This window comes from Polyodon spathula, chromosome 14 (genome assembly GCF_017654505.1).
Source record: "Polyodon spathula isolate WHYD16114869_AA chromosome 14, ASM1765450v1, whole genome shotgun sequence".
Classification (NCBI taxonomy): Eukaryota; Metazoa; Chordata; class Actinopteri; order Acipenseriformes; family Polyodontidae; genus Polyodon; species Polyodon spathula.
In genome coordinates, this window is record NC_054547.1 from 29,275,083 (window position 1) to 29,287,852 (window position 12,770).

Genomic DNA, 12,770 nt, shown 5'->3' on the forward strand with positions numbered 1-12,770 from the left:
GCCAGGTGACGTCTTGTTTGAGTGAAACTCTAAAGGCGTTAAGCTCATGTAATAAAGTTGTGATTTGCAAATGCCTTATGCCTGGTTGTTTAATAGTGTTTTACTGCTCTTGCCCAAATTGTTATTCAAATGTCTATTGGTGGGGTAAGACACCTTCCACGTATGCACCCAAGGCTGTCTGGATTGAGAAAAGTGGACTTTTTCATGTGAAATATGGGTTTCCATTTGAAAATGAGTGTTATTTCCCGTGTTTTGTGTCATGCTCACAAGTAAATGAGATTTACCCTATCACTCTGTGTGGCCGTTATAAACCTGATCCTCTCAAGCTGTTCTCTCAAACGAGATTGATTGAAATTGATTATTATGTGAATGTAATGGTAGGTCGTCAGATTCGTCTTCCAAGATACAGATTATTACAATACCTGGATTCAGTAAACATTACATTACCTATGATTAACATTCCAAAAAAAAAGTTATTCAAATTATTTTACATTTAAGTGTCTAATACTTCTTAAATGCTTGGCCTCCAAAAATAACGGAAACTGAAAAGTATTTGTTGAAATGTTTTCGTAAAACTATGATCTAAATTAAATGTTGTTTTATTTTCAGGGTAACCATAGTTAAAAGGCCACTATTCAGCATTTATTGTACAATAATAATAAAAAAAAAGTTCATATGGACAAAGACCAGTTTTTTCTTTATGGTACTCAGTTTAAACAAAAAAGGGATATTTAAATATCCAACTAGGAATGTACTAACGAAGAATTATAGTAAGGGGCTTTTAATTATTACCAGGGATATTAAATGATGATGTTGATGAATAATGTTTTCAGAAACATACACGAGTGGAAGGCACTTAATGATAATGCACTTTCTCTTGTGAATCTAATTTTATTATCTTAGACATGTTGTTCACATAGCCTCTTGATTGAAAACCTCAAAAGATTTTTTCTGCAAATACATTATGTCAATTTTAACATTAATTAGATTAGCAAACTCCATTAAGGGAAAGAATATCCTTGCTTTGCTTAAATCAAGACAGACAAATGAGCCCTTTATCTAGAATAATTTCTAGCCAAATATAGTATCCAGTAAAAGTGATTTCCACTGATACAGTAATACAGATTAATGGTGTTCTTTATTAAAACGTAATTGAGGATCAATTAGGTTCTGAGCAGCTGGGAAGATACTGTTCGGAGCTACAGCAGAGTTGTGTGACTTTTTATCAAAATGTAGACGTAAAAAGCCTTCCTTGAAAATATCAGTCTTGTCCTTTTTATAGAAAGTGCAGTAAATGGCAATAGTTGAATCCGTGGAGACAATGAGCCACAGCTGATCTCAGTGTCGCTGCCCTAGTTGTTTCAGTACTGAACTAGAAGGATCAGATACACTGAAGATATAAGCACACTGATTTTTTTTTTTTATGTTTGTTTTGTTTTGCTTTAAATTTAGTAATCGCCAATTCTCCCAATTTGGCATATCCAATTTTTTTAGGCTCAGCTCACCGCTACCACCCCTGTGCTGGAGCGGCGAAAACGAACACACATTGTCCTCCGAGGCGTGTGCCGTCAGCTGACAACTTTTTTCACACTGCACACTCACCATGCAGCCACCTCAGAGTTACAGCGTCGGAGGACAACACAGCTCTGGGCAGCTTACAGGCAAGCCCTGAGGCACCCAGCCAGACTACAGGGGTCGCTGGTGCGCAGTGAGATGAGGACACACTGGCCGACCCCGTACAGGCGGCGCTTGGCCAATTGTGCGCCACCTCCTGGGAGCTCCCATCTACCGTCGGCAATAGAATAGCCTGGACTTGAACCAGCGACCTCTATTTTATAAATACATCCAGAAATGTATTTATAAAATGACCCCATCATCAGTATGTAAAATTCAATCTAGAAATCTGTTACTGTGATATAACACTTTGCATGCAGTTTATCACTTTTCTGACTGATTGAAAATGTACTGAAGCTTTCCTAGAATAGCACAGAATAGCCGTGTGCTCTCTTCTGGGTGTTTGCTTAGTCCTAGTCTATGGCACAGCACTGAAGCACACTTACAAACCCTGCCCAAGAACACAGAATAAGGAACTGCCCCTGGTATATTTAGATGTTTCTAAAATCACAGTTATTATTGTGTCTGATCAGTAATGGATATCAGGTAAAACCTACAACCAGAAAATGTTTTCACATTTCACATTTTGGAAGGCCTGCTGTGGCCCGTCTCTTCAGAAGCATGAGCAAAGAGAGAGGGGGAGAAAGGAGCTGCTGCCTCTGTTCCACATAGCCATTTGTTCAATACTTGTTCTAACCCATTAGGGTGCCTTTCACCTTCCATAGGCCAGCCCTTTCGTCAACTGCAAAATAGTCATGTTCCCACTGTTGTAAAAATATGCGCTTGTCCTATTTTTTTTCAACGTTGCTGAGGATTCTGGTGTGTGCCCCAGATTGATCCTGCAGCTGTCCTAGCGCTTGAACTGATTTCGGCCCCGCGGTTGATTGCAATGTTGCTCTTGTAGAAAAAACCTCATGGCCATGTTTTTTTTGTTTCTCTAAAACTGTGAGTTGTATTGGTAATGTCATCAGTACTGTTTCATTTTGGCATTTTAATCAGCCACTTATCCATTTGAATTGTTTTCGATATTACGCTCTCCCATATGCTGCAATACAATTAAAATTTAACTACAAATCTCACGATATAAGGTCTGATCCAAATCACAAGGGGGTACGGACTCTTCAAAATATATTTTGTGAAACTAATTGCACTTCCCAGAATCTCAGTTATTATGGGATTAAACTATATACAAATATATAAATAAGATAATGATAGATCAGCTGTTCAAAATGTTTGATATCACACATTAGTTCAAAAAGACTTTGGCCTCCTAAAACATTCATGTTGTCCATATATATTTGCCCACGGGCATGGCTTTGAGGACCACAGGTCTAGAGGAATAGAATGAATAGCATTTTATTATTGTGAGGGATACATGGGCCAATGCACTGTATATATCAAGCACCTGGGGACCTACATTTTAGTTTGGATTCAGAACAAAATAACACACCAATATTTCTATTAGGTTCTTTCACAGATAGTTGAAGTGATGTTCCTTTGCCCCTGGCGCAGTTGTTACCAAGGATCACAAAGGCACATGTCTTTATGTCATTTCTGAATGCTGTGGATTGCATCGCGTTCTGAGAAGTGGAGGTCATTTGGATACACACACCCAGGCTCTGTCCCTTCAAATCATTGGCAGGAATTAATGAGCCTTGGTTGTCCTAATCTCAGCACAGCAACTAGTCTGAAAATGAACACACCTGCCAACATTAACATCATGCAATTATCAATTTGGAGAAAATGAGATCCATCTGGATCTGCTTCTTGACTTCAATGGGAAACAATCCTTGCATTTACAGCATTGCCAGGGGAAAGGGCTTCCTTCAGTTCCATCCCAAGCTGGTGCAACAGATTTCATGAAAGGAACCCGGTAGATAAGACCCATCAATGCATCATGTGACCTGAAACATCCAATGCAACTACTGAGGTCACAAATTAGTCTCTGAGTACACATTCTCATTAATTATGCTTTAAATACATCAATACAAAATAACCTATTATGTGCTTAATAACATTAAAGCAGGTACAGTTGTACTTAATGAAATTAAGTATCAATTTTCATTATTCCAAGCAGCAAAAGAAAACTAGTTATAAAGTTGTTCTAAACTCTTTAGGGATGATTAATTCTCAAAATTGTTAATTAAATTTAAACCCATTACATTTTCCATATCTTGTGAGCCATTAAAGGGAGGATATGTCACCATGCCCGTCTCTGCTTTATCAGGTCTTCACTTGTGTATTTGTGTAGTAACATATAACTTCAAATACAGAATATAAAATATTCCTAGAGCATACAATCAAGTGCATCACTCTAAAATGAATATATTTATAATTATATATTATTAAGATCAATTTCTTACCTCTTACAAGTCAGCAACCAATTTTAGCAATTTTCATCAATTTTAGCACTATTTACTATCTCTCCTGTATTCTGGTTCAGTGTTGTTGTTTTATTATTTCTTTTTAGTCTGATACAGAATTCTGGGATAAAATGCAGGCAGAGTGGGAGGAATTGGCCCGTAGAAATTGGCTGACAGAAAACCAGGAGCCGCAGATCCCATTGAATGTCTCCCTACATGAAAAGGTACTTCATATTTAAAACTTTATTACTTTCATATTTAATACTGTACAGTACGCATTTGATAATATAAAATCATACTTCATATTTTCACATTTTAGAAAACCTGATTAATTTAATTGCATAGCTGTTAATACATCCAATGCAAAGAGAAAAAAGATTGAATCTATAAAGGAAATTAGTTTTAAGAGTAATGTTAAACTTTGATCTGCTAATTCTTAGTCACGGCAGGCTGTATATTGTCTGTCACAGGGCTACTACTTCCACACTGATAACCCGTACAAGGACTGGCCCAACGCCTTTGAAGATGCAGTAAGGAAAGTGAGGGAAGGCGACCTGCCCAATGCTGTCTTACTGCTGGAATCAGCGATACTGCAGGACCCCCACGACCCAGAGGTACAGCTCGCTCTCCTTGTAATGATTTGATAACAAGCCCATAAATATATACAGTGGAAAGTATAAGATGGAAAAGGTGGGAGTTTGTGTAATAATTCTCTTTATCAGTTTTTAGTTTCAATCAATCAATCAATCTTTATTTTATATAGTGCCTTTCATAGCGGACCACCATCACAAAGCGCTTTACAAGATGCAAAAACAAGAAAATCCATAAAACTTCAAATACAGAGAACTGCATAATACATAATATACAGTAAAAAAAAAAAAAAAAAAAAGCATAATACATTAAATACAGTGGAATGTGCATAATACATGATAGTAACATAATACATGAAATAGTAGCAGCAACATAGCAGCTAATAGCAGATATCAGGCTTAAAGAGCATGGAAAGCAAAAGAGAACAGGTGGGCCTTGAGAGTTGAAAAAAAGGAAAATGAGCAATCTTGGTAAGATGCCTTTCTTTAGCATTGATTTATTTCCAGCGCAAATGATTCGGTCATGTGAGTGACATCAGATTTATTCAAAACTATGGGCGACATTTCTTAGGTGTTTCTTTTTTTATATTTCAATGGCCTTTGCAGAAGAGGTGATGCTTTTTGTTATGCCGCCATTCAAATGGAAGAGTGCATCTGTTGCCTGAATGCTGCAGCATTCTTTCCATCTTCATAGATGTGTTTGACGTCGGCAATAGGTTGTATCAATGCTGACATAAGAACATAAGAAAGTTTATAAACGAGAGGAGGCCATTTGGCCCACCTTGCTCGTTTGGTTGTTAGTAGCTTATTGATCCCAGAATCTCATCAAGCAGCTTCTTGAAGGATCCCAGGGTGTTTGCTTCAATAACATCATTGGGGAGTTAGTTCTAGACTCCCACAATTCCCTTGGTCCTCATTTCTTTTTTCAGGTCGAAAAAGTCCCTTGGATTGACATTGTCAATACCTTTTAGAATTTTGAGTGCTTGAGTCAGATCGCTTGTAGTCTTCTTTGTTCAAGACTGAATAGATTCAGTTCTTTTAGTCTGTCTGCATATGACATGCCTTTTAAACGCTGAATAAGTCTGGTCGTTCTTCATTGCACTCTTTCTAGAGCAGCAATATCCTTTTTGGAGCAATAGATGAGGTTTTACTAATACTTGTAAAGTTTTAAATTTCAACATAAACTCCTAGATCTTTTTCATAGATGCTTTCTTCTATTTCATTATCTCCCATATGGTATTTATAATGCATGTTTGTATTGCCTGCATGCAGTACCTTACGCTTTTCTATATTAAATGTCATTTGCAATGTGTCTGCCCAGTTCTGAATGCTGTCCAGATCATGTTGAATGTCCTTTGCTGCTGCAACAGTGTTTTCCACTCCTCTTTTTTTGTGTCGTCTGCAAATTTAACAAGTCTGCTTACTATACCAGAATCTAAGTTATTAATGTAGCTTAGGAAGAGCACAGGGCCTAATACATGCATGCATTTTCTTGGATCCCTACTGCATTCAGTTTGAGAATTAATCTTTTATGCAGCACTTTGTCACGATTGATATCTCCTTTTGTACCATCCAGATCACGTGATGTGTGACAGCACCCCCGTTTGCCTTACGCTGTGCACCACCTTTCGGATACCCAGGGGTCCATGCTAAAAAGCCTATCTCAGACATCTTTCAACTATTTTATTATTGTAGTTAGTGGTGCTAATTAGGGGTCAATAAACCCTTTCATTGCAATACCAGCAGGATTAGTATATTGTTAAAAGATAGCTATTTTAAGATCCAGCACTATTTAGATCAATAAACTATCCCTCTTCCTCACCTAATAAATCCTTATACTGTGAATATACTGTATCATTAAGATGTACCCAATTTGCCCCACGTTACAAATGGATCACCAGTGGGATTGAAGTCATTCTTTTTAAAACGCTCATTGGTGCTTATCTCAGAATTAGGTTGAACTTCTCTTTCCTTTGCAAACCCTCAGGCTTGGCTAGTTCTGGGTACCACACAGGCGGAGAATGAGAATGAACAGGCAGCCATAGTTGCTCTCCAGAGGTAAGAAGAGTTATTGCAAACCAGTATTTAATGATAGATTAACACTTAAAAGTGCCGCAGTTATGCTCATACCTAAAACCACTGCCGACAGTCATTATGATTGCATTTTAAGTTGCATTTTAAACAACACCAATATTAAAATGAAAGACAAACTATAGGACACAACTCAAGTTTTATTCAAGTACATCATGTCAAACATCTGCACAGCTGAAATGTTTATTTTCTAACTTACCACAGATAAAGCACTACTTCAAAAAATGAAAAACCTGTAATAAAACAAACATTTCAGAAGAAACTAGTGTGTAAACAGATATATGTACATACAAAACTGTAAAAACTGAAGTGGTTTTTAATTTAAAATGAAAGTGACATATGTTTTCTCTTGCGGGTGTCTCACTCGGTGCAGCACTGAATCCAGGTTGAGCTGCAGCAGCCTGCTGCTTTGCAGTTTTCTGATCGAAATGTTTCTGCTGAAGCGCTGTGTCTAGCTTCAAGATGAAATCTCTCCTACTGATATTTTCCCCCGTGCATTCCTTGTACAAAATGAAGGAATTGATGGCTGCCAGGTCCAGTAGAGATAACAACAGGCTTGTATATAAAAATAAAATAGAATATTGTAGGTTATATTAAAAATAAAAACACGTATTGTAAAAGGCAGTCAAAATTACTACTCTGGCTATTCTAGGTAGAGGGGATTATAACTTTTTTTTATTTTTGCCATCCTGCCTTTCAAATGCCATTGGGGTGATTAAAACATGTATTATGAAAAGTCAAGAACGGACACGCAGAGTAATTTAAATTTTAAACGTGAAAAACGTCAAAATGACTGTTGTGGCAGTTTTAGTGTTAAGCGACCTAAGTAAAGGAAGAAAATGCAATCTCAATGAGCAATAGCACTAGAGTAAGCAGTTTTATTATATAGTATTAATAGCTAGCTAGGGAATTGTAAAGTAGGTAACTATAAGATAAGGCAAGACAATCAGGGTTAGTTTAGGGATGAATGTTGGTCCAACCTTAAAGGGAAAGTGTGTGTTTTCAAGAGGTTTTGTTACCTTTTAAACCCATGTTGAAAATGTATAACAAAGACCCCATTGTGTACAATAGGCCTTCCTCTTTTTTTAGTTTGCACCCCAGCTGTGTGGTGGATTTATCACATGGATTTCATTGTACCTCATTTTATTTGTTCAGCAAATGTGGGTGATGTTTTCAGAGCTTTTTAGCAAATTTAATTGGCAAGCTCTTAAAAAAAAATAATATCAAGTTATTTAAATTGTTTTCTAATTCAACTGTAATTACCAAGATGAGGAGCAGTGCTCTCAGTCTGTGTCTGTGAAGACTTGCAGTAGAGGCTCCATTTAAAGCAAACCCCTCTGCTCTCTTGCCTCAGATGTCTAGAACTGCATCCCAACAACCTCCAGGCTCTGATGGCTCTAGCGGTGAGCCTCACCAACACAGGGATGCAGCAGGAGGCCTGCGAGGCCCTCAGAAAATGGATCAGACACCATCCCAAATACAAGCACCTGGTGAAGAGCAAAACAGCATCCCCAACCTCTTCACGGAGGATGTCCTGGGGCTCTCTTAGCAGCAGGTACTGCATGTCTACTTGTAAAGTCAAGCAGACCGGGCTCGATTCACACTATAAAATACGTAGTATTGCCAACACCCCGCCCCAAAAATTGTGTCACTATTTGTATCAGAGCCATATATATATATATATATATATATATATATATATATATATATATATATATATAATATATATATATATATATATACGATCTATATATAACTTACATAACACTGAGACTTGCTTTTGTTGTTGTGATGAAACTTACTAAGGACATAAGTCTAAGTTATTGAGGGGTCACAGTCTTGTTTATTTAGTATTTGAACATAATTAGTCCTTAACAGGCCTTGGGTCCTTGCATAATTGAAGTGTGTTAATTGCTGAACTAGAAACACCTTCTGCCGTGACCTAACCCCTTTAGCCCATTTGTAACTTATCTGTGACGGTTTGTCTTTCCTTTCTTTCACCCTTTTCATGTAAAAGCAATTTTCCAAAAAATATGTCTATACGGCATGTGTCTAATAAACATCTGCATTCACTCAAAGCGTACGCTAGCAAATAAAGATCACATCACTCTAAAAGTGTATCAAATGACGTAGTTCTATTGGCTCACTTAATATGGAAGGTCATTGGTCACTTTATAAAGTATTCATTGAAACTAAAGAATTATTTGACTTTGTAGAGGAGGCGGATTGGGCTGTTATTGGAAAATTGATTTGATATCAAACTGGTTAAAAAATAATCACGGGGAGTGGTTTGATAGGTTAGGTCATGTCAGAAGATGCTGTCTACTTATCATTGATCGGCTCTCAATAACATGCACAGTCGCCATGTTGGGCGTGTTTGTGTTGACGTGATTCACCAGCAGCGATGGATGGTGTAAACTCCCATACAATAATATGACATTCAAAATGTCCCTCAATCACCAGTATAGTAATCAAAACAAACAAGCTTCTATGCGCTTAAAAATCTTTGTTAAGACACGCATTACACTAATAAAAAATATGTATTAAAACCTATGAATGTAATAAAAAGTACAGCAATCCATCACATACTGCAATGGGACGAGAGGGCAGATATGTAAAAAGGCGGACAAATGAATCCTGTTTTAATTACCATTATACATGGCTGTAACAATTACTGTACTATATTATTATTGTTATGAGATTCAGCTTTTATTAAATCCCTAAATCCCTTGTTTAGAAAGCTACAGGGTATTAATGCTTGTGACAGAGTAGCTGTTTGCCGTGTGGGTGCGTGCATTCGCTGCTGAGTGACAGGCAGGAGATCGAGACGGAGGTTGAAGTTGATACACCCCGCAGGCGAACAGGATTTATTTACATATTGTAGCGCTGAGCTGCAGGGTTTCCAGGATACAATGAGGCAGACAAAAGTTGCAGTTCAAACCAGTAGGAAACTGCTGTATTTTTTTTTTTTTTTTTTTTAGCTTTTAGTGAACAATGGCTCTCATTCCCCTCTTCTCACTTGCAAAATCAAGCTCTCTTAACTCTCTTTCAATTATCCTGCTACCAGATCCCACTTCTCTTTCAAACTGTCATGTCCACACACACCCAAGTCCTTCCCCCTTCCTCACTCACTGGTCCAACACTCCCTATCTCTGATTGGTTGTGTTAGACCTGCTCCCACCCCCCTCAGTGACACGCTCACATACAGCTCTACGTTACACAAGCACAAAGACACTAACAGATCTGAGCAAGAATAACACAGTTTACAAACACACATTATTTAGGACTCCTCCCATCCCATTATCCAGTCCATAATCAGATTCATTCCCACATTATCCCCAGCATTTTGAAGCAACGTGGCATTGTTTGCTGACTGATACAGTTCCAAGCATGCTTTAGCAAGCACACAGCATCTTACAAGAGACATTTTATTTACACTGAATTTTCGTGCTGATACTCATCGCTTTTCTATTACTAGCCATGCTTGCTGTTGTAGTGCTGTTTTTTTCAAACTGTAAGTAAACCTGACACTGTGTACAGGGATTAAATAGCCAAGGTACAGTACAGTTGTACTTGCTCAGTAACAAGGTGCAAACAGCTGATTGATTGATCAAAGCTTTTTTACTACAGTAAAGTGCCGCCTTCTTCATTGAAATGTATGTGAATGGCAAGGTAACAAGGTGAAAACAGCTGAGTTTGCCTGAAATAACACGGTATAAACAATGTCTTTGTTATTAAAATCAATGAGAACAGCAAACGCTGTTTGTCCAATATAAACTGCTGCCCGAAATAACCCTGTATGGTGTAAGTGGTGGCGACTGTAGTTTGAAAATATATTGCTTCTCGATTTGACATGTTTTTTAACAGCTTTCTTTACAAATTAATAAATACCTGGCTACATGTTACAGTGAAGAATACAATAAAATCCCAATACCTGCACACTCATAACAGCTTCCCTTTTTATTTTCCTTTGCCCCTCAGCTCCCAGCTACCGGAGGTAAAAGATCTGTATTTGGAAGCAGTCCAACAGAACACAAATGTGATCGACCCAGATCTACAGACGGGTCTGGGAGTGCTCTTCAACCTGAGCGCTGAGTTCAACAGGGCTGTGGATGCATTTAATGCTGCTCTTGCTGTCAGGCCAGAGGTAAGATGCACAAATTCATCATTACATATCTATACAGATCCTTTTTAACAGAAGGCTGAGGATGTTGAAAACAGTGCCCTGTTTATTACTTTATCTGATTAATGCAAGCACACAATAATAGAAGCTGACCCTGTCTCTTTGTAAGCACTCTGGGTGGGAAAGATGCATGTAAAGTGTCAGCCCCCTCATGAAAAAATTATGAGATTGATTTAACATTTTATAAACATACATGCATATTTATTTTATTAAGAATGTATAGTTTGAATGCCTGTCTGTACGGTGTAGTTGTTGTCGGTGTATTGTTTTCCACGCACAACACGGAAATAAGAAGTACTGAAACCTTTACATGAATAGCTGAAATTGACATATTGATTTACAATGCATAGCATAGTATTAACATAATTTATTTAAACTCGTTCATTGGGAACCCTCCATTAACCCTCCACATATATATATATATATATATATATATATATATATATATATATATATATATAATATTAATAATATAGATATATATATATAATATATTAGAGCAATGAGTATCATAAACCTCAGCCAATTGAGCTGCTTCATTTTGAACGCTTTCTAATTGACCTTCTCTTCAGGACTACTTGTTATGGAACAGGCTGGGTGCCACGCTGGCGAATGGAGACCGCAGCGAGGAGGCTGTCGAGGCCTACACTAAAGCTCTTGAAATTCAGCCCGGCTTCATTCGGTCAAGATACAACCTAGGAATCAGCTGCATCAACTTGGGAGCACACAGGTTAGCATTTGGGAGAAAAAAATCCCATTGTTTTCACAGCTTTTTGTTGCTTGTGGGACATCCTGGGTACATTTACTGTATGTAGTTTGATAATGGCTGTCATTTTCCTTGAAATTTTAAATCCCTTTTCAGTTGGGCAAACTAGCGGATATGCATGTTTATGACATGACTGCAAAGCCTTGTGGTCTTAGAATGACATCACCCTGCCAAGTTTTCTGCAACACAAACCTGTGGTTTTGAATGACTGGCAGAGCCTCAAAGTCTGATCACAGCTGGTTAGAAAATGTGTCTGCAAGGGTTAAATATAAATTGCACAGCAATCTGAGAATAACGGTTCCTTAGTGGACCCCACAACAATTTTCATTCCTATTAATGCACTGGAAAGATACAGCCACTTTAACACTGGACTGCGAAGGTCTTCAGAAAACCTCTGAGTAACCATGAGTCCTGTAAGTGGCATGTACATTAAAAAGTATTCTTCTTCGAGCAATTTTCAGCATCCCCTGAGCCTCTTTCTAACAGTGTGGCAGGGATTTATGCTTTGTCATTAAAGCTGATCGTTCCTGTTTTATAGAGAAGCTGCTAGCAATTTCCTCACTGCCTTGAGCCTGCAGAGGAAGAGCAGAAGTCGGCAGTTGTCCCACCAGGTCATTTCAGGTAACATCTGGGCAGCCTTGAGGATATCCCTGTCCATGATGGACCAGCCAGAACTCTTCCAGGCAGCTAACATAGGTGACCTGGACTTGCTTTTGAAGGCTTTCAACCTGGAGAAGTAAAAAAAAAAAAAATCTTGGATTTTATTATGTTTTTTTTTTTTTTTTTTTTTTTTTAATAAACATGAATCCAAAGTTGTATATATAAAACAAAACAAAACAAAACAATACAAATAATAATGCTTCTTGTTTTGCATGGTTTGGCTGAAGCCAGTCTGCTTGCAGAGCACCTAACAATCCTGGATAAATGCTTGCTATAATTGATGCATCGAGACTATTATTGGAGTGACAGAAATGAAAACACAAGGACTAGGACAGTGGAGCAGATTGTAAAAGGATGCCTTAGAAAACCAATCCAGTAGAATTATGATATTCCGATGGTAGGTACACTCTACCTCTGGGTCTTACAAACTACCAGGAATAAAGCAGAAAACCATAAAATGCGCAGCACTTGATACCTGCTATATTTTTTCATCATTCTCAGAA

The 12,770-nt window shown here is 37.8% G+C and overlaps 1 protein-coding gene across 1 annotated transcript in view; it reads left to right on the top strand.

The window, feature by feature from the left end:
* The window catches only part of LOC121326645 (PEX5-related protein-like), a 49,228-nt gene extending 36,863 nt beyond the window's left edge, over positions 1 to 12,365 (top strand). The window contains exons 7-13 of the mRNA XM_041269980.1: positions 4,085 to 4,201; positions 4,448 to 4,591; positions 6,555 to 6,625; positions 8,013 to 8,213; positions 10,640 to 10,805; positions 11,414 to 11,571; positions 12,146 to 12,365. Of these exons, the coding sequence (XP_041125914.1) occupies positions 4,085 to 4,201; positions 4,448 to 4,591; positions 6,555 to 6,625; positions 8,013 to 8,213; positions 10,640 to 10,805; positions 11,414 to 11,571; positions 12,146 to 12,347 (1,059 nt within the window). The 3' untranslated portion in view covers positions 12,348 to 12,365. The remainder of the gene's footprint in view (positions 1 to 4,084; positions 4,202 to 4,447; positions 4,592 to 6,554; positions 6,626 to 8,012; positions 8,214 to 10,639; positions 10,806 to 11,413; positions 11,572 to 12,145) is intronic.
* Positions 12,366 to 12,770: the final 405 nt, after the last annotated feature.